The sequence below is a fragment of the Aulonocara stuartgranti genome (assembly GCF_965226115.1).
Source record: "Aulonocara stuartgranti genome assembly, chromosome: 23".
Taxonomy (NCBI): Eukaryota; Metazoa; Chordata; class Actinopteri; order Cichliformes; family Cichlidae; genus Aulonocara; species Aulonocara stuartgranti.
Window position 1 is genome coordinate 29,621,110 of NC_138958.1, and position 21,030 is coordinate 29,642,139.

The 21,030-nt window shown below is 41.9% G+C and overlaps 1 protein-coding gene across 8 annotated transcripts in view; it reads left to right on the top strand.

Annotated features, from left to right (window-relative positions):
- Positions 1 to 18,352, top strand: part of arl13b (ADP-ribosylation factor-like 13b) — a 40,068-nt gene extending 21,716 nt beyond the window's left edge. For 3 of the 8 annotated variants that reach the window (XM_082525263.1, XM_082525262.1, XM_082525261.1), the window contains 9 exons: positions 12,188 to 12,258; positions 12,336 to 12,585; positions 13,661 to 13,766; positions 13,945 to 14,147; positions 14,529 to 14,643; positions 14,754 to 14,901; positions 15,464 to 15,586; positions 16,595 to 16,663; positions 17,251 to 18,352. In XM_082525263.1, the coding sequence (XP_082381389.1) occupies positions 12,188 to 12,258; positions 12,336 to 12,585; positions 13,661 to 13,766; positions 13,945 to 14,147; positions 14,529 to 14,643; positions 14,754 to 14,901; positions 15,464 to 15,586; positions 16,595 to 16,663; positions 17,251 to 17,327 (1,162 nt within the window). In that variant the 3' untranslated portion in view covers positions 17,328 to 18,352. The other 5 variants (XM_082525264.1, XM_082525266.1, XM_082525267.1 and 2 more) reach the window with 5 other exon arrangements.
- The last annotated feature ends 2,678 nt before the right edge of the window (positions 18,353 to 21,030 follow it).

Genomic DNA, 21,030 nt, shown 5'->3' on the forward strand with positions numbered 1-21,030 from the left:
TGCTTTTCCAGTCTTCGAACTTTTCATAGCTGCCCTCAGCTCCTCCTTATAACCCCCTGAGCTTTTTGATTCACCAATGTTCCTCCATCCATCCCCTTCTCTTTCTCATTTTCTTCAGAGAGCATAACACAGAGCAATTATATTATTGTTAATAATAATAATAATAATAATAATAATAATAATAATAATAAGTAGTATTATTGCAGAGCAATGTAACTCATGGGCCTAATTTAAATGTACTAGCTGTGGTCAAAGGAGCTTGCAAAGAAAAGCGTCTGGACTTCTTTAATTAAGTTGCTTGAACTGTGGACACACTTTTCCAGCTAATTAAATACTAAAAAAATAACAACAAATTATTATTATTCCTCGGCATTATAGCTGTAGTAGGTTATTTGATTGGTCACAATTGTAACGAGTGCGCAGGCTCGGAATCTGCGCTGGCGCTGATTTGTTGATGACGGAAGATGACGAAGGCACGTCCGCAGCCTAGCAGCAGAAAAGACGGCGTAAACAAAGCAGACTGCTAGGAATCGGCTAACGCTAAGTAGCGAATATTTCAGTAGTAAAATACTCAGTATTTATGCGCTTGGTTACAAACGAGCACATTTTATTGGTGAGTAGGGCTCAGATGTAAGTGGTAAACGACTCACGTATTTGCGGACACTACAAACTAAACGATACTACAAATACCGTTATTGCTAACTACATTAGCTTTGGCTAGCCTCGTTTAACGGGATGTTCAGCTTCTGGAAAATAATGTCTTCCAGCCTAATATTTATCGAAAACACACGGTAACGACTAAATTATTCACCGACGTAAGTTGGGTGAGGCATTTAAAAGCTAAACGTTTACACTTTGATGGGTTAGTTCGCCATGTAGCTAGTTTAGGTTAAGAGTCGATGAGCAGGGCTGGATAGTGGAGTGTCGCTGCCCACCTGGACCACCACTCAGTCATTCGGACCCGGACTGCGATGTTTAGCCTGATGGCGAATTGTTGCAACTGGCTAAAACGCTGGCAGGAGCCTGCAAGGTAAGTTAGGTCACGATATGATGCCCCAAAATCAGTGCTTCACACTCCGAAATCACGGACAGCTTCAACCTGTTGAGGTGCTTCGAAAAGTGGAGCTGCTCGTTGTTATACATTCAGTTCGTTTTTCAGTGAAACAGTAAATGAGATACTATCACCGACACATCACACGCCATAAACCTTTTAATAAAGCTGAGACAGTTCTGTATTTGCAGTTTTGTTAGTTTATGACATAATCCATTAAAGTTAGCTTAAAAAAAATCCCCTCTAGCTTTTTATTTCTTGCAGAAGAAATGGCCTTTTTTATTTTTTAAAGGCCATTAGATCTTTTATCTTGTGATACTGAAGATGCAGTTTTTCTTCTAATAAATAAGTAACATAAAACAACTTTTAAAGTTAAAATAAACCAAAGAATTCATACAGTGTGGATTTCAGGCTTTGTTTTATAGTGTTATAGCATTTCTACCTAAGTATTACATATTTATTTTTTCTATCAACGTGTTACTCTATATCAGAAGATCACACCACATCATTTATTTTATTACCATGTAACATTTTTGTTTTATTATTGTAGTTCCTCATTTAACCTCCTATATCTATATATATATATGTATGTATGTATGTATGTATGTATGTATGTATTAGGGGTGCAACGATACACAAAATTCACGGTTCGGTTCGATACTTTGGTGTCACGGTTCGATATTTTTTCGATACAAAATAAAATGTTCATGCATTTTTAATTTGTCATTTATTAAAATTATAAATATATATTTTAACTCAAAAGTACAGTTTTTAAATTTAACCCTAACCCTTGTGCGTGTTTTTTATTTTGACAGTGAATGCGCACCTGCGGACCACTTATGTGCACCCCTGGTTATTTAGCTGATCATATCGCAGCCACAAATTATTTTGTCCATGAAACCATAAAGCTGCACTTTCTTTTTGCCTTCTAGTCTGATTTGTCATAACTTTTCCGTTTTGCGGTAAGCTTTTCTTTGGCTGTCATTTCTTCACCCTGACCTGTCTTATGTGGCTCAGCAGAACTGAAATATAAATCCTGCTGCTTTTACACACACACACATAACGGTCAGCGATTCTCTGCGCAATCAACCTATCACATGTTTAAGCTTGCTGCGGGAGATTTCACTTGTCATGTTTGCGTAGTAAGCTAACGATTAATAAGACAATGTCGGAGGAATTGGTGCACAAATTATCATCACTCACCAATCAGTACTGTCGCTCTCTATACACAGTTCACGCGATTGCAAAGTGAATGCAAAAAAAACAAGCGCAAATTCAAACGCGATTTCAATATGTCACATATTGACAGTGGCTCACCGATGCCAATGACATAATTACCCAGCTACATTTCTGAAAGAATGCAAAAGCATTGACATATATTTTTCCTTCCTACAATAGCCGGACGGGCAGGGCAGAGATAGATTTTGGTAGCCCGACTGAAAAAAATCGCTGGCCCCGGGACGTCGGGCTAGCGATATTGCGAGCCCTGTATCTGATTGAGGAATCACTCATCTTTGGAAAAGAGAGTTTATTACAGAGAAATGGCTCTTTCCAAAATAAAAGCTATACTATCCGCTTCTTCTGGGCTATATTCTCAGCAGCATATTAAACATATCAGGTCCCCATAAGGAGGATCATGTGCTAACGGCTGTCTAAATGACTTGGCTAAAGTTTGTAGCATGCATGCTTGTTGTTTTTGTCTTTGCACTAGGATGATGTCGGCGTAAATGTGCAGTCATATTCGTTGTGTTCCCACTAGTGCTTTCAGGTTAACCTCGTTAAAATGACCTTAACGCCACAACACGGTAGGGCTGCTCGATTATGGCAAAAATGATAATCACGATTATTTTCACTGAAATTGAGATCACGATTATTTGACGATATTTATTTAACCCTTTAAGACCTACTATAGAACCAAGTCCACCAGAGCTTATATTATTTTTTTTACATGCTGTAGTGCCATTTGTGGGAGCATTTCAAGTTGCTATACATCAATACAACTGTTATAGCCCATATTTTAATAATATGTATGCATTAAGTCCATAGTAATTACATAAATTGCAAAAAAGTGCAATAAACTACAAAAAAAATTTAAAATCGCTTTTGTTTTGTTTACATATATTTCTACTTGGAGAAATTTAAGAGGTTTATCCCTCAAAACTTTAAATACAATAAAGTTGCAAAAAATAGTTTCCCACCACAGGAAATTTATTTTGAGTGTCTTCATAGTTTTATTTTGGAGATACAGCAATTTTTATATACTGCAGGAAAAACAAAAAACAATCCTATGATGCAAATTTGCAAAGAAAACAGCATGTGCATCATTTCACTGTGGGAAGTGTTACGAACAGCTGATAGGAACGGCAAAGCGTGTTTCTGGAATATTATGTTTTTGTTCCTGCAAGCGCTTTTTATGCAATTTTTGCAAAGCTATATGTGGAACGAAACCGTGACCGAGGACAAGCTGATGGCATAAGATGTAAGTACAACTCCTCCGGTTTCATATGCAAAACAAATTATTGCGCTAGCTTACACGGTTCAGGTTCTACAGGGATTTAAAAATAGTTACGCAAAATGGAGCGTGCTGCTCTGACCGGCTTTAAAGGGTTAACAATGACTTTTAAAAAATAATATAAAATGGTGTGCAACACCACTGAAGTTTTTTTTTTTTTTTTAAACTCTTTTCAACCAGCGGCAGTCACTCTCCTCTCCAAATAACTTCTGCTTAGCTTTCCGAGCTTCCTCGGGTCCTCTTAATCAGCGGTCTCCAACCTTTTTTGCGCCACGGACCGGTTTATGCCCGACAATATTTTCACGGACCGGCCTTTAAGGTGTCGCGGATAAATGAGGGAGGGGCTAATAATCGGCTCAGTCATTTTTAATGATCGTTGAAAGCCCAGATCGTAATCGTGATTAAAATTCGATTAATTGAGCAGCCCTACAACACGGCAAATCTCCGTTAACGAGCTACCCCTGATAGCCCCGTGCATGGGGCTAGACGGCCAACATGTTAACGAGCTAACTGCGCTAACACACTAGCTCCCACCCATGTAATTGAGCATTGCGTGGCACATCCAACATACTGTTTTACTTTAGTCCATGACGCGCTTACCTTCAGGGTCATATGTCACATGAAAACCAAAATAATTCCAAACGCCAGATCTGAATGAGGGTGGGGGAGGTTCAATTTGCCATGTTGCAAGGAGAGCTTAACTTCTGTCTGGCTAGCTTGCCCTGCGCTCTTCCTTCTGACGATGCTGTCTGTGTGGAGCGCTCAGTGGATCTGCGCTCGACAGTGCAGCCTAGGCGGAGTAGTCGAACGCAGATTCACTGAGTGCTCCACACAGACAGCATCGTCAGAAGGAAAGTTGATAAAATAAATTGCAAATGTTGTATTGTTCGATACATATGCGTACCGAACCGAAAGCACTGTATCGAACGGTTCAATATCGATACGAATATCGTTGCACCCCTAATATGTATGTATATATGTGTGTGTGTGTGTGTATATATATATGTGTGTGTGTGTGTGTGTGTGTGTGTGTGTGTATATATATATATATATGTGTGTGTGTGTGTGTGTGTGTTAGGGCTGGGCGATATATCGAGTTTTTTAAAAATATCGATATATTTTCATACGAGATATAAGATGTGACAATATCGTTTATATCGATATAGTCTATGTTACGTTATAATTATACTTGTGGAGCCGCAGGTTTGCCTCTCTTTCGTCCACTTTTGTCTCTACGCAGTGTTACTCTGCCTCGCCTCTCCTTCACTGAACACAACTCCGCCTCCCCCATAGCTTCACCTGCAGGCAATGACAAGATGAAAGCGGAAAATCTCCGTTAGCGAGTTACCGCGGATGGCCCCGTGCGTGGGGCTGGACGGCGTCAACGTGTTAGCGAGCTAACCGCGCTAACGAGCTAACCGCGCTAACGACATGCAGCCCGGAGGAGCTGCACGGCCTAAAATCCTTTCATTTTCTCAAAACTCGACAGTGCGCCTTATGTATGAATTCTGGTTGTGCTTACTGACCACGAACCGATTTTATGTGGTACACAGCGCTCAGCAATCTGTCAAAAAATGTTTTAATATGACTTTGCTAAGCTACGGAGCTGCACGGCTTGATGTCGGAGGATTACGGCTACCGGGGAGGAGCCTCGCGGAGTGATACGTACTGTGTGTGTATAAGGACCACAAACGGCACCTGTTCAGAGACGTGGTGCAGCTGTGAAATCTGTCTCTTTGTTATTATGCTCAGCGTCTATTAGTTTACATTTTGACTGCACAATTGTGAGCTTTTTGTTATGCACAAAAACAACATTTTCTTTTATTTATGGACCATGATTATTTAATAAATGCTGATAATTTATTTTTGAGTAATTTCTTCATGTACATCTATGCTGTATGTAAATAAAAGTGCCCGTGTGACATCTGGGACACAGTGTGACTAAGAACTCTCTTTTTGTTCTTAACTTATGGCTTTAAAAAAAAAATCGAGATATATATCTTATATCGCCATCCAGCTAAAAAATATCGAGATATGAATTTTGGGTCATATCGCCCAGCCCTAGTGTGTGTGTGTGTATATATATATATGTGTGTGTGTGTGTGTGTATATGTGTATATATATATATATATATATATATATATATATATATATATATGAGACAGATAAATATGAAGGCATCGGGACAGATAAATATGAAGGCATGCCGGCTCGGACGTCGCCCGGATCAACAAGGTCCGCGTCAGGTGTTGAGGAACCAGGGCACCCTGACGAAAAGTGGGCTACTGGAACAAGAAGGCATCGGTGGGCAAGAGACGAAAACAGGGCGTTGTTGGAATGCTACTATGCAAGTAACCCCGGCGGAAGGGGCTACATGAATAGGATGACGGACCTATGGATTCTTCGATACCCAACATCCACAATGACGGCGAAACAACTAGTAGCTCAGTGTTCCAACATTCGAAAGAAGGGACTGCTCTCACAGCTAGAGATTGACGTGGTACAACACAAATGCTACGGCAAGGAGGACCCGACCCCCACCCGAGATTGGGTACATAGCCCCAAGTGCGCTAACAAGCTGATCTACAATACGGCAGCAGTGATCAGTGAGATGCTTGGCTACAAGTTGAACAGCCACAAGGGGCAGTACCCTCCATGGAGAAGGAGGCTAGAGGGCAAGATCAAAGTAGCACGGAGGGAGGTTAGCCAACTAACGGAGTTGCAGAAAGGTGCGACAAAGAAGGTGCATAAGAAATACAGCAAGCTGTCCATACCTGAGGCCTTGGAAACTGCCAAGCAAAGACTCACAGCCTTGGCCAGCCGCTTGAGGAGGTACACCAGAGAAAAAGGTGTACTCTCAGTGGCAAGGGAACAATAATAAGAGAACAGCACCACCAAGGCTGGAGATGGAGCAATACTGGAAGAGCATATGGGAGAAGGACGCAACCCATAACGGCAATGCTCAGTGGCTAGTGGATCTGAGGGCAGACCACAGCGACCTCCCTGAACAGGGTCCAGTAACCATCACAGTGGCAGATATCCAAGAAAGGGTCTCCAGTATGAAGAGTTGGACAGCACCAGGGCCCGACATGGTTCACGCCTACTGGCTAAAGAAGCTGACTGCACTCCACGAGCGTCTGGCAGCACAAATGAACCAGCTGCTAGTTAACGAGAGACACCCGGAATGGCTAACCGAAGGTCGGACGGTCCTGATCCCCAAGGACCCCAAGAAGGGACCGGTCCCCTCCAACTACCGACCAATAACCTACCTCAGTACTACATGGAAGCTCCTGTCAGGCATCATATCGGCTAAGATGAACAGGCACATGGGTCAATACATGAGTGGGACACAGAAAGGAATTGGCAAGAATACCAGAGGCGCAAAACACCAGCTACTGGTAGACAGAACAGTCAGCCGAGACTGCAAGACCAGACTGACCAACCTGTGCACTGCCTGGATTGATTACAAGAAGGCCTATGACTCAATGCCTCCAGATGGGGATGTGGCGTACAACACTAGAGGCCAACTCCAAGCCCATAGCACAAGTCACCATCAAGTGCAGGATCTACCAAGGAGATGCTCTGTCCCCACTGCTGTTCTGCATAGGCCTGAACCCCCTCAGTGAGATCATTAACAAGGCTGGCTACGGATACCGACTACGGAACGGAGCAGTTGTCAGCCACCTCCTGTACATGGATGACATCAAGCTGTATGCCAAGAGTGAACGAGACATCGATTCACTGATCCACACTACCTGGCTATACAGCAATGACATTGGAATGTCGTTCGGACTGGAGAAGTGTAGTCGGATGGTAACAAAGAGAGGGAAGGTAGTTAGAACTGAGGGGATTGAACTACCAGAAGGCAACATTGCAGACATAGAGGACAGTTACAAGTACCTGGGGATCCCGCAGGCAAATGGGAACCATGAAGAGGCCGCTAGAAAGGCTGCAACCACCAAGTACCTGCAGAGGGTCAGGCAAGTCCTGAGGAGTCAGCTGAATGGTAAGAACAAGATCCGGGCCATCAACACGTACGCCCTGCCCGTGATCAGGTACCCTGCTGGGGTAATAGGCTGGCCAAAGGAGGAGATAGAAGCCACTGACATAAAGACAAGAAAGCTCCTTACCATGCATGGAGGGTTTCACCCCAAGTCCAGCACCCTGAGGCTGTACGCTAAGCGGAAGGAAGGGGGCCGGGGACTGGTGAGTGTCAGCACCACAGTCCAGGATGAGACAACGAACATCCAAGAATACATTGGGAAGATGGCCCCAACTGACCGAGTGCTCAGTGAATACCTCAGGCAGCAGAAACCCAAGAAAGAGGAGGGAGACGAGGAACCATCATGGAAGGACAGGCCCCTGCACGGTATGTACCACCGGCAGATAGAGGAGGTGGCTGATATCCAGAAATCCTACCAGTGGCTGGACAAAGCTGGACTGAAAGACAGCACAGAGGCACTAATCATGGCAGCACAAGAACAAGCTCTGAGCACAAGATCCATAGAGGCTGGGGTCTATCACACCAGGCAAGACCCCAGGTGCAGGCTGTGTAAAGATGCCCCTGAGACAATCCAGCACATAACAGCAGGGTGCAAGATGCTAGCAGGCAAGGCATACATGGAACGCCATAACCAAGTGGCCGGCATAGTGTACAGGAACATCTGTGCCGAGTATAACCTGGAAGTCCCGAGGTCAAAATGGGAGATGCCCCCAAGGGTGGTGGAGAATGACCGAGCTAAGATCCTGTGGGACTTCCAGATACAGACGGACAAAATGGTGGTGGCTAACCAACCGGACATAGTGGTGGTAGACAAAGAGAAGAAGACGGCCGTAGTGATCGATGTAGCGGTTCCGAATGACAGCGATATCAGGAAGAAGGAACACGAGAAGCTGGAGAAATACCAAGGGCTCAGAGAAGAGCTCGAGAGGATGTGGAGGGTGAAGGTAACGGTGGTCCCCGTGGTAATCGGAGCACTAGGTGTGGTGACTCCCAAGCTAGGTGAGTGGCTCTAGCAGATCCCGGGAATAACATCGGAGATCTCTGTCCAGAAGAGCGCAGTCCTGGGAACAGCTAAGATACTGCGCAGGACCCTCAAGCTCCCAGGCCTCTGGTAGAGGACCCGAGCTTGAAGGATAAACCGCCCGCAGGGGCGTGCTGGGTGTTTTTTATATGTATATATATATATATATATATATATATATATATATATATATATATATATATATTAGGGGTGCAACGATATTCGTATCGATATTGAACCGTTCGATACAGTGCTTTCGGTTCGGTACGCATATGTATCGAACAATACAACATTTGTAATTTATTTTATCAATTTTCCTTCTGACGATGCTGTCTGTGTTGAGCGCTCAGTGAATCTGTGTTCGACTACTCCGCCTAGGCTGCACTGTCGAGCGCAGATCCACTGAGCGCTCAACACAGACAGCATAGTCAGAAGGAAGAGCGCAGGGCAAGCTAGCGAGACAGAAGTTAAGCTCTACTTGCAACAGGCAAATTGAACCTCATTCAGATCTGGCGTTTGGAATTATTTTGGTTTTCATGTGACGTATGACCCTGAAGGTAAGCGAGTCATGGACTAAAGTAAAACAGTATGTTGGATGTGCCATGCAATGCTCAATTACATTGGTGTGAACTAGTGTGTTAGCGCAGTTAGCTCGTTAACGTGTTGGCCGTCTAGCCCCATGCACGGAGCGATCGGCGGTAGCTCGTTAACGGAGATTTGCCGTGTTGTGGCGTTAAGGTCATTTCAACGAGATTAACCTGAAAGCACTAGTGGGAACACAACGAATATGACTGCACATTTACGCCGACATCATCCTAGTGCAAAGACAAGTGGAAGCAGACAAAAAAAAGCAAGCATGCTACTAACTTTAGCCGAGTCATTTAGACAGCTGTTAGCACATGATTCTCCTTATGCTGCTGAGAATATAGCCCAGAAGAAGCGGATAGTATAGCTTTTATTTTGGAAAGAGCCATTTCTCTGTAATAAACTCTCTTTTCCAAAGATGAGTGATTCCTCAATCAGATACAGGGCTTGCAATATCGCTAGCCCGACGTCCTGGAGCTAGCGATTTTTTTCAGTCGGGCTACCAAAATCTTTCTCTTCCCTGCCCGTCGGGCTATTGTAGGAAAAATATATGTCAATGCTTTTGCATTCTTTCAGAAATGTAGCTGGGTAATTATGTCATTGGCATCAGTGAGCCACTGTCAATATGTGACATATTGAAGTCGCGTTTGAATTTGCGCTTGTTTTTTTGCTTTCACTTTGCAATCGTGCGAACTGTGTATAGAGAGCGACAGCACTGATCTGTGAGTGATGATAATTTGTGCACCAATTCCTCTGACATCGTCTTATTAATCGTTAGCTTACTATGCAAACATGACAAGTGAAATCTCCCGCAGCTTAAACATGTGAGAGGTTGATCGCGCAGAGAATCGCTGAGCTTATGTGAGTGAGCGTGTAAAAGCATTTCAGTTCTGCTGAGCCAAATAAGACAGGTCAGGGTGAAGAAGTGACAGCCAAAGAAAAGCTTACCACAAAACGGAGAAGTTATGACAAATCAGACTATAAGGCAAAAAGAAAGTGCAGCTTTATGGTTTCATGGACAAAATAATTTCTGTGGCTGCGATATGATGAGCTAAATAACCAGGGCTGCACATAAGTGGTCCGCAGGTGCGCATTCGCTGTCAAAATAAAAAAACACGCACAAGGGTTAGGGTTAAATTTAAAAACTGTACTTTTGAGTTAAAATATATATTTATAATTTTAATAAATGACAAATTAAAAATGCATGAACATTTTTTTGTATCGAAAAAATATCGAACCGTGACACCAAAGTATCGAACCGAACCGAACCGTGAATTTTGTGTATCGTTGCACCCCTAATATATATATATATATATATATATATATATATATTTATTATTATTATTATTATTATTATTATTATTATTATTTTTTATTTTTTTTTTTTCTTGGTTTTTAGCGGTATTAGTAATATTTTGTTGTATTTATCCGCGACACCTTAAAGACCGGTCCGTGGCCCAAAAAAGGTTGGGGACCGCTGCTGTAGAGCCATGTAAATAAACACTGTACAATGCGGCTCTCTCTGTTAGTTATGAAGCAGCATCATACGTTTTTCCATACAAGATGATAAGAGGGGAAAAAATCAAGAGGTTTCAACATGATTGTAAAAGCAAGTATATAAACAATGTCACCTTAATAAAGAGAAGACAGAAATGTGTTTTGTACAGTGATCTGATGGCTAGTGAAAGAGATTTGTTCTGTGCTGTTTGTGTTAGCTGTTCGTTTTTTTTAAGCCATGAGGCTTTTTGTGGACCCTTTAGACTACTTCAGACCCACAGTACAAAGCAGCAAGACCAGCAAAATGTAATTGACAGTGCTTAACTCACGTGGTACGTGTGAAGGATCTCATCCTTTGGACTTAATCAGAAATCCTCACCTAATCCCGCAGCCAGGTGGTTCAGCAGGGCTCTTCAGTTTGACCTGTCACCATGAGGTATTCACAGCAGCCAGGACTGATGGCTGTGGGTTAGGGGACAGCAGGGAGACAGTGCCTCACCCTTTGTTTCTGCTTTTGGGAGGTTTATGCCGAGAGCCTACCCTGATGAAGGCCGGTTGGCTCCAGAAGACGGTTAGATGGATAGTGCGGTTGATGTATTTTCGGCGAAAGTGTCAAAGTTAAGTATGCAGCTAGGAAATGAAGAACAGGTCCTGTGTAAGTCTACAATTGAGCTTTATTATCATGTCAGCTTGCTCCGTTTCAGTGTGTGTTTCCTCAGTTTAATATTTTCGCCTGTTTCTTCCCACTTATTTATTTATGTATGCTGGGAGCTTTGATGTAAACCTCAAGATTTGGGTTATGATTACAGCATAAGCGTCCAGTGTAAGTGAAGTGCCGCGTCTCTCATTGTTTTCCTTCCTTCAGTTGAAGCTAAGTGTCGTCACAGTGTGATTATGACCCTTTTTAAGCAAGTGTAGCTAATTTTGGTGCAAATCTTGCATTGCTTTCAGAAAAGTTTTTTTATGCTTGCATATGAAAATTTTCCACCAAGACTGTCAGAGCTCCAGATTAGCCTCCCAGCTGGCCACCCAGGTGTGCGCACAGCTGCACAGATGACTGATTGTGCATCTGTTTCTTTGTTTGCCAGTGTTCATTTAAGGCATGTTTTTTAATTATTCACAATGGCCACTGCTGCTGACTGCAGCTCTCTAATGGAAATAAAAAGAGGATTAAAAAACAAGACTGTGATCATTTTATTCTGCTGTTAATTTGAAGTATGCAAATTTACAAGTTCTACAGTCGACCAGGTGTTAATAAAACAATTACAGGTATTAATTGGAGTCAATCCGCAGCAATGTTGTCATGCGTTATTTGTGTCAGTTCACAATGTGACTGTTGTTGACTCACTGTCTGATTGCGTTCAGATTATAAAGTGGCTTATCTGTGGCCCCAATTGAGTCATGAGAGCTAATGCCATGCAGCCTCTTTTGCTCACAGACTCCATCCAGGCTCTGTGCAATGTGGTAGACCCGTTTGTGTGCACCTATATTTATGTTTTCCCGTTTCCTATCTTATAGGAAGGTGACTCTGGTGATGGTGGGATTGGATAATGCAGGGAAGACTGCCACGGTGCGGGGAATTCAGGGAGGTGAGAATCCAGTTTGCAGAATCATGTTTTATTGACCTCGTTGCGGATGCGTGACCTCTACCTGCTCGTGTTTTCAGACAATCCGCGGGACGTCGCTCCCACAGTGGGCTTTTCCAAAGTCGACCTGAAGCAGGGCAAGTTCGAAGTGACCATCTTTGACCTGGGGGGCGGGAAAAGAATCCGGGGAATCTGGAAAAATTACTACTCGGAATCGCACGGTGTGGTGTTTGTGGTCGATTCCAGCGATGTCCAGCGGATCCAGGAGACGCGAGAGACCATGGCTGAGGTCCTTCAGCACCCACGCATCGCTGGCAAGCCTGTGCTAGTGTGAGTTCTCTGAATAAATAACATCATTAGCTTTTGAGTAGAATTTACTTTGAGATTGCCTATGCACATGAGGGAAAACAGAACGACCAGCAAAGTGCAGAGGGTAAGCTGAAATAGATGGAGATAATAGAGAAATTGCCCAGATTTGAAGCCTCAGCCCTCGCTTCAATTTTGTTGAATGCGGGGTGCACTGCAGGTTGATTCCTGCAGGCATCTGTTTAATCAGTAATCAGGACACAACATGCTGGCTGCAGAGATGAGAGTTAAGTGTGTTTCCAGGTATGCAGAGTGCTTTAATGAGCAAGTCACAATCAGAACAGATTTCCATAAGATTTCCAGACATTGTAATTATGCACCTTGCAAAAAATTGAGTCTGATAAGTGTCCTTGGAACTACCTTACCTTTCTCTTTAATGACTGGGTGAGTTGGATTGCTTCAGGAAATGTAGTGAAAATATTAAGCTGTTTATATACCAGCCAATGGCCCATTCAAAGGGAGGTTAACTGAGGTTTGTTCGCAGCCACAATTTATGGGTATTCCTTAAATGCATCACACTGTGTGAATTAGCAAGTTGCTAATTGGCAAGTTACTGAATTACCTGTGTATAAACGAGGATACACTCTGTGTGTGTGTGTCTAGAGTTTTGGAGGACTGTTCATCCAAACAACATGATTTAGGCCTTTTGCTGGAAATCAAAGACAAAATTATATAATGTGGATTAAAAAAAACACAGACTATAGCGAGTCATCCATCTACCTTTATGAGAGTTTCAGACCATCAGATTTTGAAAAAAATGGGAACTTTTTGCTGAGCTCTCTATTATTTTGTTTTTCTCTGTCCTCTTGTTGGTTAAACTTTTCTTGCACACAGAGTGGAGCAGGTAGCACTATGCCTTGGTACTTGCAGGCCAAATATGAGAAGACCTCAAACTTGGCACTGCACTTATTTGGGTCCCCAGCTATACTGATGAACTGTTATGGAGCTAGGTGGAAACAAAACTAATGGACGGTGGAATGAACAGAGATCTGTTGATGGCCATAACCAACACGTCTTGTTTTTTCCTTTCTGTTTTCAGACTTGCAAACAAACAAGACCAGGAGGGAGCACTGGCTGAAGCTGACATCATTGAGAACCTGTCCTTAGAGAAGCTTGTTAATGAGAACAAGTGTCTCTGTCAGATTGTAAGTGTTTGTGAACTGAATTTATAGACAGAAAGTATGGCTTTGAGTTTTTTTTTGAAAACAGTGAAGATGACCTGTTAATCTAGTGGGTGCAAAGCTACATTTGCATCGGTTAAAAGTTTGTGCTGTTTTGGAGGTGATGTTAATGTTTTAACCTCAATGTACATTTCTTCTACAGGAACCATGCTCAGCCGTTTTAGGCTATGGGAAAAAGGTTGACAAGTCCATCAAGAAGGGCCTGAACTGGCTGCTCAGCAACATTGCCAAAGACTATGAAGCCATCACCGAGCGAGTGCAGAAGGACACGGCTGAGCAGCGCGCTCTGGAGGAGCAAGACAAGAAAGAGAGGGCAGAGAGAGTACGGCGGATACGAGAGGAGAGGTGAGGACGCAGCAGAAGTCAGTGTGGCAAACAAAATGTGGAAGAGGTTAAACTATAAAGTGGAAAAGTCTAAGACAGAAATTTTTTGAAGCATAACAGGAGGGAGGAGATGGTCAGAAATGTTGAGTAAAGCTCTGGGAGCAGTAGAAATGTTAAAAGGCCAAAGGTTACAAAAGTGTCTGCAAAGAGATATTTATCCCTAAATAAATTATTGCCTCTATTAGAAAAGGCCAACCTTCCTGCCAGTGCCTGAACTACGAGCTAGAACAAATGCACATTTTAATCAAATGTGATCTTAGATCAATTTTTTATAAATGTGACACCGCTACCAAGGAGGAGCGTATCATTAAGCAGAAAGGTTAACATCTTATCTGTCCGCAGAGAGCGACAGGAGCGGGAGGAGGCAGAGCGAGAGGGAAGGCCCATCCAAGAAGATGAGCCCGATGATGAGTACATTCAGAGCCCCTTTCAGCCAATAGAGAGCATGATTTCTGAAGTGAGTCGTGTGTACACTCTGGGGCTGATAGTTTATTACTCTGGTTTATGTTGTTGAGACTCTAAAGTTAGAGTGCTTCAGAGAGCCCTTTACTTTCATGTTTTCTTCAGAACGAGGATAAAGAAAAGGAAAGGAAGAGGCAAAAAGAGCTGCAGGAGGGAAGGGGTAACAGCCCCAGGGCAGCCACTGATCAAGAGGAAGAGGAGGAGGAGAAGGAGCAGGGCGACATGAGACAAACACTAGAGAACAACACTCCAGGTGAGTTTCAGGACGCCCGGATCTCCCAAGCTCGGAAATTGAGTTGTTAGAACAAATTCAGTCGAAAGTTTCAGTTGAGGAAAAGTTGATTGGATGAAACGACTTTAGTTAAGTCTTCTGGCAAAGCATTCGAAAGTCTTCTAAAAGTAAGCAGAGTGCGAAACAGTTTTTATGAATACAAAAATGATCTGCCTTGATGTGCAGGGCAGAGGGGGTGTTTGAAGAGCTTTCGCTGGCAGCGTTGTTGTTCAGCTTTGCAACGAGTGAGCTTCTTTTCACTTTGAAAGTGAACTATTGAACAAGATGTTTTAAAATTTAAGAGAGAGATGCAGTCAAATTAAGCCATCTTTTTGATAATCATCTTCTTATTATGATCTAAGCTCAGAGTGCTCATAGATAAAAGGTGATTTAACTTTAAGTAGATGCATTAGAGGATGAAATGATGGCTTTGGGCATTAATTTTAACTTGCTTAGGCCCACTGTTGAAAGCTGAAAGCTGTTATAGTTAAGCTCGTGTTGAACATCTGGATTCTCCACTTGCAACACATCTCTGTTCATTCAGCCACGACAGGTGAGCAGAGCAAGAAGAAGACGAGCAAGCTGCACCTGAAGAGGAAGCACAGGGTGGACCCGCTGAGGATAGAGGACGGACCAACGGAGAGCCTCACCCCTCCTCCGCCTCCAGGTCAGTCTGTACTTCATCACATTGAGCTGCTGTTACATGCAGCTTCTCCACTGCTACCCCTCACCCTGTTGTGCAGAACTGGCTGATTGTACTAATTGGCTCAGTGAGGAAAAACGTCTGTTATGTTTCACTTCCTATTCAAGACTTTTATTGCGAAGGAACTACAGGAAATACGATATGTTTGATGGATTTGGCAGAACTTATTTTACCCATTAGCCGTACAAGGCTGGTGGGGTATTGTATTCACACTGCCATGTGGGCAGGCAGTGTGGACACCCAGGTTAACTCGAGAACAATCTGACATAGGATTTTCAAATTTATACCATAAATTTTTCCACAGTCAATAAAAATTATTTTGCACAATAAACTATGGACACTGTCACACCGACACTAACCCAAAAACAAACAAACAAAATGTCCAACAACATAATTTATTTTACTCGACAATGTGATGGAAAAAGACTTCCAACGCACAATTACAGGCACGTAATAGATGTGAACTGAGCTCAGCATGAGTCCTGGACAAACCCCCAAATATGTTCCTATATATATGAGATGTCAGAATTTTACTGCAATTCAAGAAATGGTTAATAATACAAAAATAATTACAGACAAAGACACAGGACAAGACCTAAACAAGGGCAATGGGAGCCCCGTTAATAACAAACAAAAGCGGAAGAAGGCCTTGAATGACCAAGACTGACAACAGGACCTGCTGGTTACTCTCAAATGAAATCATTATTAACAAACAAAACTGCAGAAATCAGCAGCATGCATATAAAGCCTGTTGCTTTATATTTAAGAGGTATTATAGGAAGATATTTAATACATTTTGATAGGCTGCTTTATAGCTCTAGATCACACAAATACATTGTGGTCCTGTGAGTTTTTGTTGTTTGTGTGCAACATTCGATCTTAAGGAGTGAGATAATCCGCTAGTTATGGCTTTCTTTTTCAGGATCCTTCACTGTTCTCCTCATCCCTCTCTTCTTTATTTTGTTTCTTTAGTGGGATGGGCCACGCCCAAAGTCTCTAGGCTGCCGAAGCTAGAGCCACTCGGGGACACGGGACATTCTGGTAAAGCTGTTTGTGCCGTCAGTGTTAACCGCTGTTTACGTGCATGCATTAACCACCCACCATCTGCAGTTTGTCACTAACTTGGTCTTACTCATTCACTAACTGCAGCACCTGATCAGTGTTTTCTCTACACAGTAGTGATTAAAGCTACATGGAAATAGTAGTTTTGCATGTGTTTTCCTTTTTCTTTTTTTTTCTTTTTAAGGAGGAAGCCTGGTGTTTGTCTCACAGTGTTGGCGGTAGATTTCTAAGTTGCAGTGGAAACCCTGAACTCTGCCTTGAGACGTGCGCTGACTGTTAATTAGCATCTCAACCCCACGTTGTTGTCTTTATTTTTCTCTCCCTCCTGCATCTCTCCAGGCATGTGTTTGCATGTGTTTGTGTGGATCTTTCACGGGTGCAGACATCTAAAATCAACTCAAAGACTTGTCTGTGTATTCATCTGTATTCATTTTCCTCCAGTCTGTGCAGCATCTTTCACGGTTGCTTCCATTGAGTGCTTACTTTTTTAAAAAGAAATTTGTATTTCAGGTCTCCGTGGGCGTTGCGTACTAACACAACCAAACCTTTTCTCCTTCCCTCCACAGAGTTTTACAAGAAACCTCTCCCGCCGGTCGCCAACAGGCCGAGGCCTAACGGCGATGCTCACGACATCATTTCTTAAACCCCCTTTTAGCGATTGAGGTTGACCAATCACGACTGTATTCTCCTTTCCTTTTTGTCTCAAGAGAGCGGCGTGTAGACAACCAAGCAAATAAAAGCTTGACTGCTGTGGATGCCGGAGCCGGGGACCTCTGAAAGGGCGATGGACACTAAACAGAGTTGCGACAGGAAGTCCTGCTCAGAAGCTGTAATTTGACCTCACAAATTCATTGTGAAACCCACCTGAACTGTGCATAAGACTCTGTCTTCACAAGCAAAAGCACAACTTTGAACTCTCTCCAGCTCGTAGACTTTATATCCTTCTAATAATATCAGTGTTAGTTCGGACTTCTGTGTCAAACTCTGATGCTTTTAATCGACAGCAAATGTAAATATACCCTTTAAATATGTCTGAATAATTTATTTGTATACATGCCGCCATTAAAATAACCACACCATTTATTTTTGCACTTCTGGGTTTTTAGTGTAAAACACCATGTGGCTCAGGCACCTGAGTAATGATTTAAAAAAGAAAAAAAAAAGAAAAAGAAAAAAGGTATCGGTCTTAAGTGGCTTCTTACAGGTGAGTGCTTTAAATTGGACCTTTTGTGAAGTCGGAAACATTTCCAGCTTTTTTTTTTTTTTTTACAGCACTGATGTGTAAAGAGGGCGAGTCACAGCTGGCAAGTGGATTTTGTGGAAGTCACTTTTTTTTTTTTTTTTTTTAAGGACTATGTTGACTTTTGATGTAAAACACAAAGAAAAGGAAAACACTAATTTAAAAACTCTTTAACTGGATACATTTATAAAGGAACTTTTTATCTACTGTTTTAAAACATGAACATTTACATGTCTACAGAGCTTTTAACACATTCTGCTGTTTACACTGTGTGTCAGTTTTTTTTTTTTTGTTTGTTTTTTTTTAAAAGTGATATTTCTCTCAAGACAGACTCGCTGCCTTTTCAGGTGGCCCTCGAGGTGTGAGCTGGTGCTGTTGGTGTCCCATCTGTTGCGGCGCGGCTGTCTGCTGCGCCCATTTTTGCTTTGCTTTGAAAAAACCCCCCACTAAAATTGCATCTCGACGAGCATAATCACAAATCTGAAGCTTTGAACACTCCACTGCCCCAGTTAAGTTTGTTTTGTGTGCTGGAGGAGTTTGCAGTAGGGATGATAAGGGAAGAAGAACATACTTCTACAGCAGCACCTGGAACAGCCAGTATTGGGTCAGAACACATGAGAATATGTGCACCAGAAGTAATAAAAGAAGTATCACTTTAAAAAAAAAAATCCCTGCAATGTTGTATTTCAGATCTGTAGTACCATGCTCACTCTCTTTTAATGTGCTAGATGTTTTAAAAAAATAAAGATATTTTTTCTATCCAGATTGAATTTTATAATGGCAAAATAAAAGATGTTTTAAATATATTACTGAGTGACTGCAGTATTTCTCCATGAGTATTTGCACTTGTCAGGGAAATGAGTTGCCTGTTGCTGTGGAGTGTTTGTTGTTTTATTTTTAGCTTAACATTAAGAGCAGTGCATTTGACATCCAGCTCCTGCTTAGCATAAACTTCTGTCTCTCAGGCAATGCCGATAATGGCTATTATTGCCATTTTGCAGTCAGGTTTTCCCTCGTGAGGCTTGTATTTGAAGCTTCACTGTATAATACTCTGGTCTATCTGCTGTGTAGCCCTCAAACTGCCGCAATAAATAAAGAACCACAAATAAGCAAAAGATCTAGTTAGAAATAAAACTTAGATCGTCCTGTCTGATGGTACTTAATGGTACTTGATATTTAATCAAAGTTCATCATCTGATCACACTTTGACACGTCTCTAAGAACACCCTGAGGATATAAATATGGAAACATAATTATAGTATTATATATATATATATATATATATATATATATGTATATATATATATATATATATATGTGTATATATATATATGTATATGTGTATATATATATATGTATATGTGTATATATATATATATATATATATATATATATGTGTGTATATATATATATATATATATATACTCACACACACACACACACATATATTTATGTTACATGAATAATGAACTCATTGGCCACTTAGGTATTATTAGGCATTAGGCACAGAACAAAGGGATGGACATGGTTAACAACAATACTTCTGTGGGCTGTGGTGTTTAAATGTTACTTGCTTTGTACCAGGGGGCACAGATTGCAAAGAAAATGTTCCTCACATCATTACACCACCAGCATGTTCTTTACGCACCATCTGAATATGGCAGCAACTCAACCAACTCTTCAGAATTCTTGAGACTCTCATTGTCTTCCATTGTTCAACTTTTGTAAACCCCTCAAAACTTTAGCCTCAGTTTCTTTCTTTCTTTTTTTTTTTTTTGTTACAATAGTGACACTAAGTGTGGACTTCTGCATTCAGAGATGCTCTTCTGTATACCGTGGATGAGGTGGATCTTGTTTTTTTTGTTTTTGTTTTTTTTAGTAACTATAGCCTTCCTGTCAGCTTGACCTCTTTCATAGATATTTTCTGTATATTTTCTCTTTTTCGCACCATTCTCTCTCGAGTATGGAAGCTTGTTTCCACCACTGAAAATGATTTTTTGCCATCCATCCAGTCAAAATTTCACCAACTCAAACTTACCCCCCAAAAAGTGAAATTTCAAGTTAGTGAGCTGAATTTTTTTTCTCTTTATTAGCCAGATAGTGAAGAGCATGCAGGAAAGCAGGGAGAGAGAGTGGGGAAAGGCATGCCTCAAAGGAACCCGGGCTGCTGTATTTAAGCTTGCCGCTTATGATTTCCCTGTGAGCTAGATTGCTGCCAAGTAAGTTGAAATTTTGACTCATGGATGGATAAAAAAGTTTTTTTCTGCAGCGGAAACAAGTAAACCCTACAGATGGTTGTTGTGTAATCAGATAATCGATGTCCGCATGCCTAAATGGACTGAGCTGTTGCCATGTGATTGTCTCATTAGATACTGTGATAGTGGGCAGTTAAACAGGTATACTTATAGGAGTTGTTGTTCTACTTGTGGTTTCTACTTTTCTATTAAAGCAACAAGTGAAAAACAGTGTTTTAAAAGAGATATCACAGGAACAACTGGGCGTGACTGATACAATCAGCAGCAAACTGCTGTGGTTTTAGTATACCTACATGGTCTAAAACATGAACAACGTTCGTACTGAAGAGTTGCTGTTCTGTGGCTTTTATACTGATATCTCCATCATGGAGCAGTGACAGATAAACAGAAGTGAAACAATGTTTTGAATGAGCAGGTCCATTAAACAGCTCTTCGCAGAGAACAAAAGACAAAAATAATTTAAAGGGTGAGATGAAAACAAGTAAGCACAATGTTGAGACATTTGATAAATTGGCTCCTTTGTTTGACAAAACACTGTAAGATTCATGTGTTTGGGCTTCGAGAGCAAACTGAACTGAATGAACCCACCGCAGCTCTAAAACACACAGAGCCTGGATGCAGCGTCTCTTCTCGTTCCCATCTCGTGGTGCAGTAGTGATCTGTCACTAATACAAATTAAACTCCCCACAGGCGAAATGTATTCCAATGTGGAATTAGCCTGTATAGTAAAAGAGCTAAAATGGAACGTGGGGTGTGGGGGGAGGCCCCTCACACCTGCGATGAAATGATGGATAACACTTAACCTTAAACTAAATCTTTAAAGCATGGTAGGCAATTTAAGCCCCTTGCTG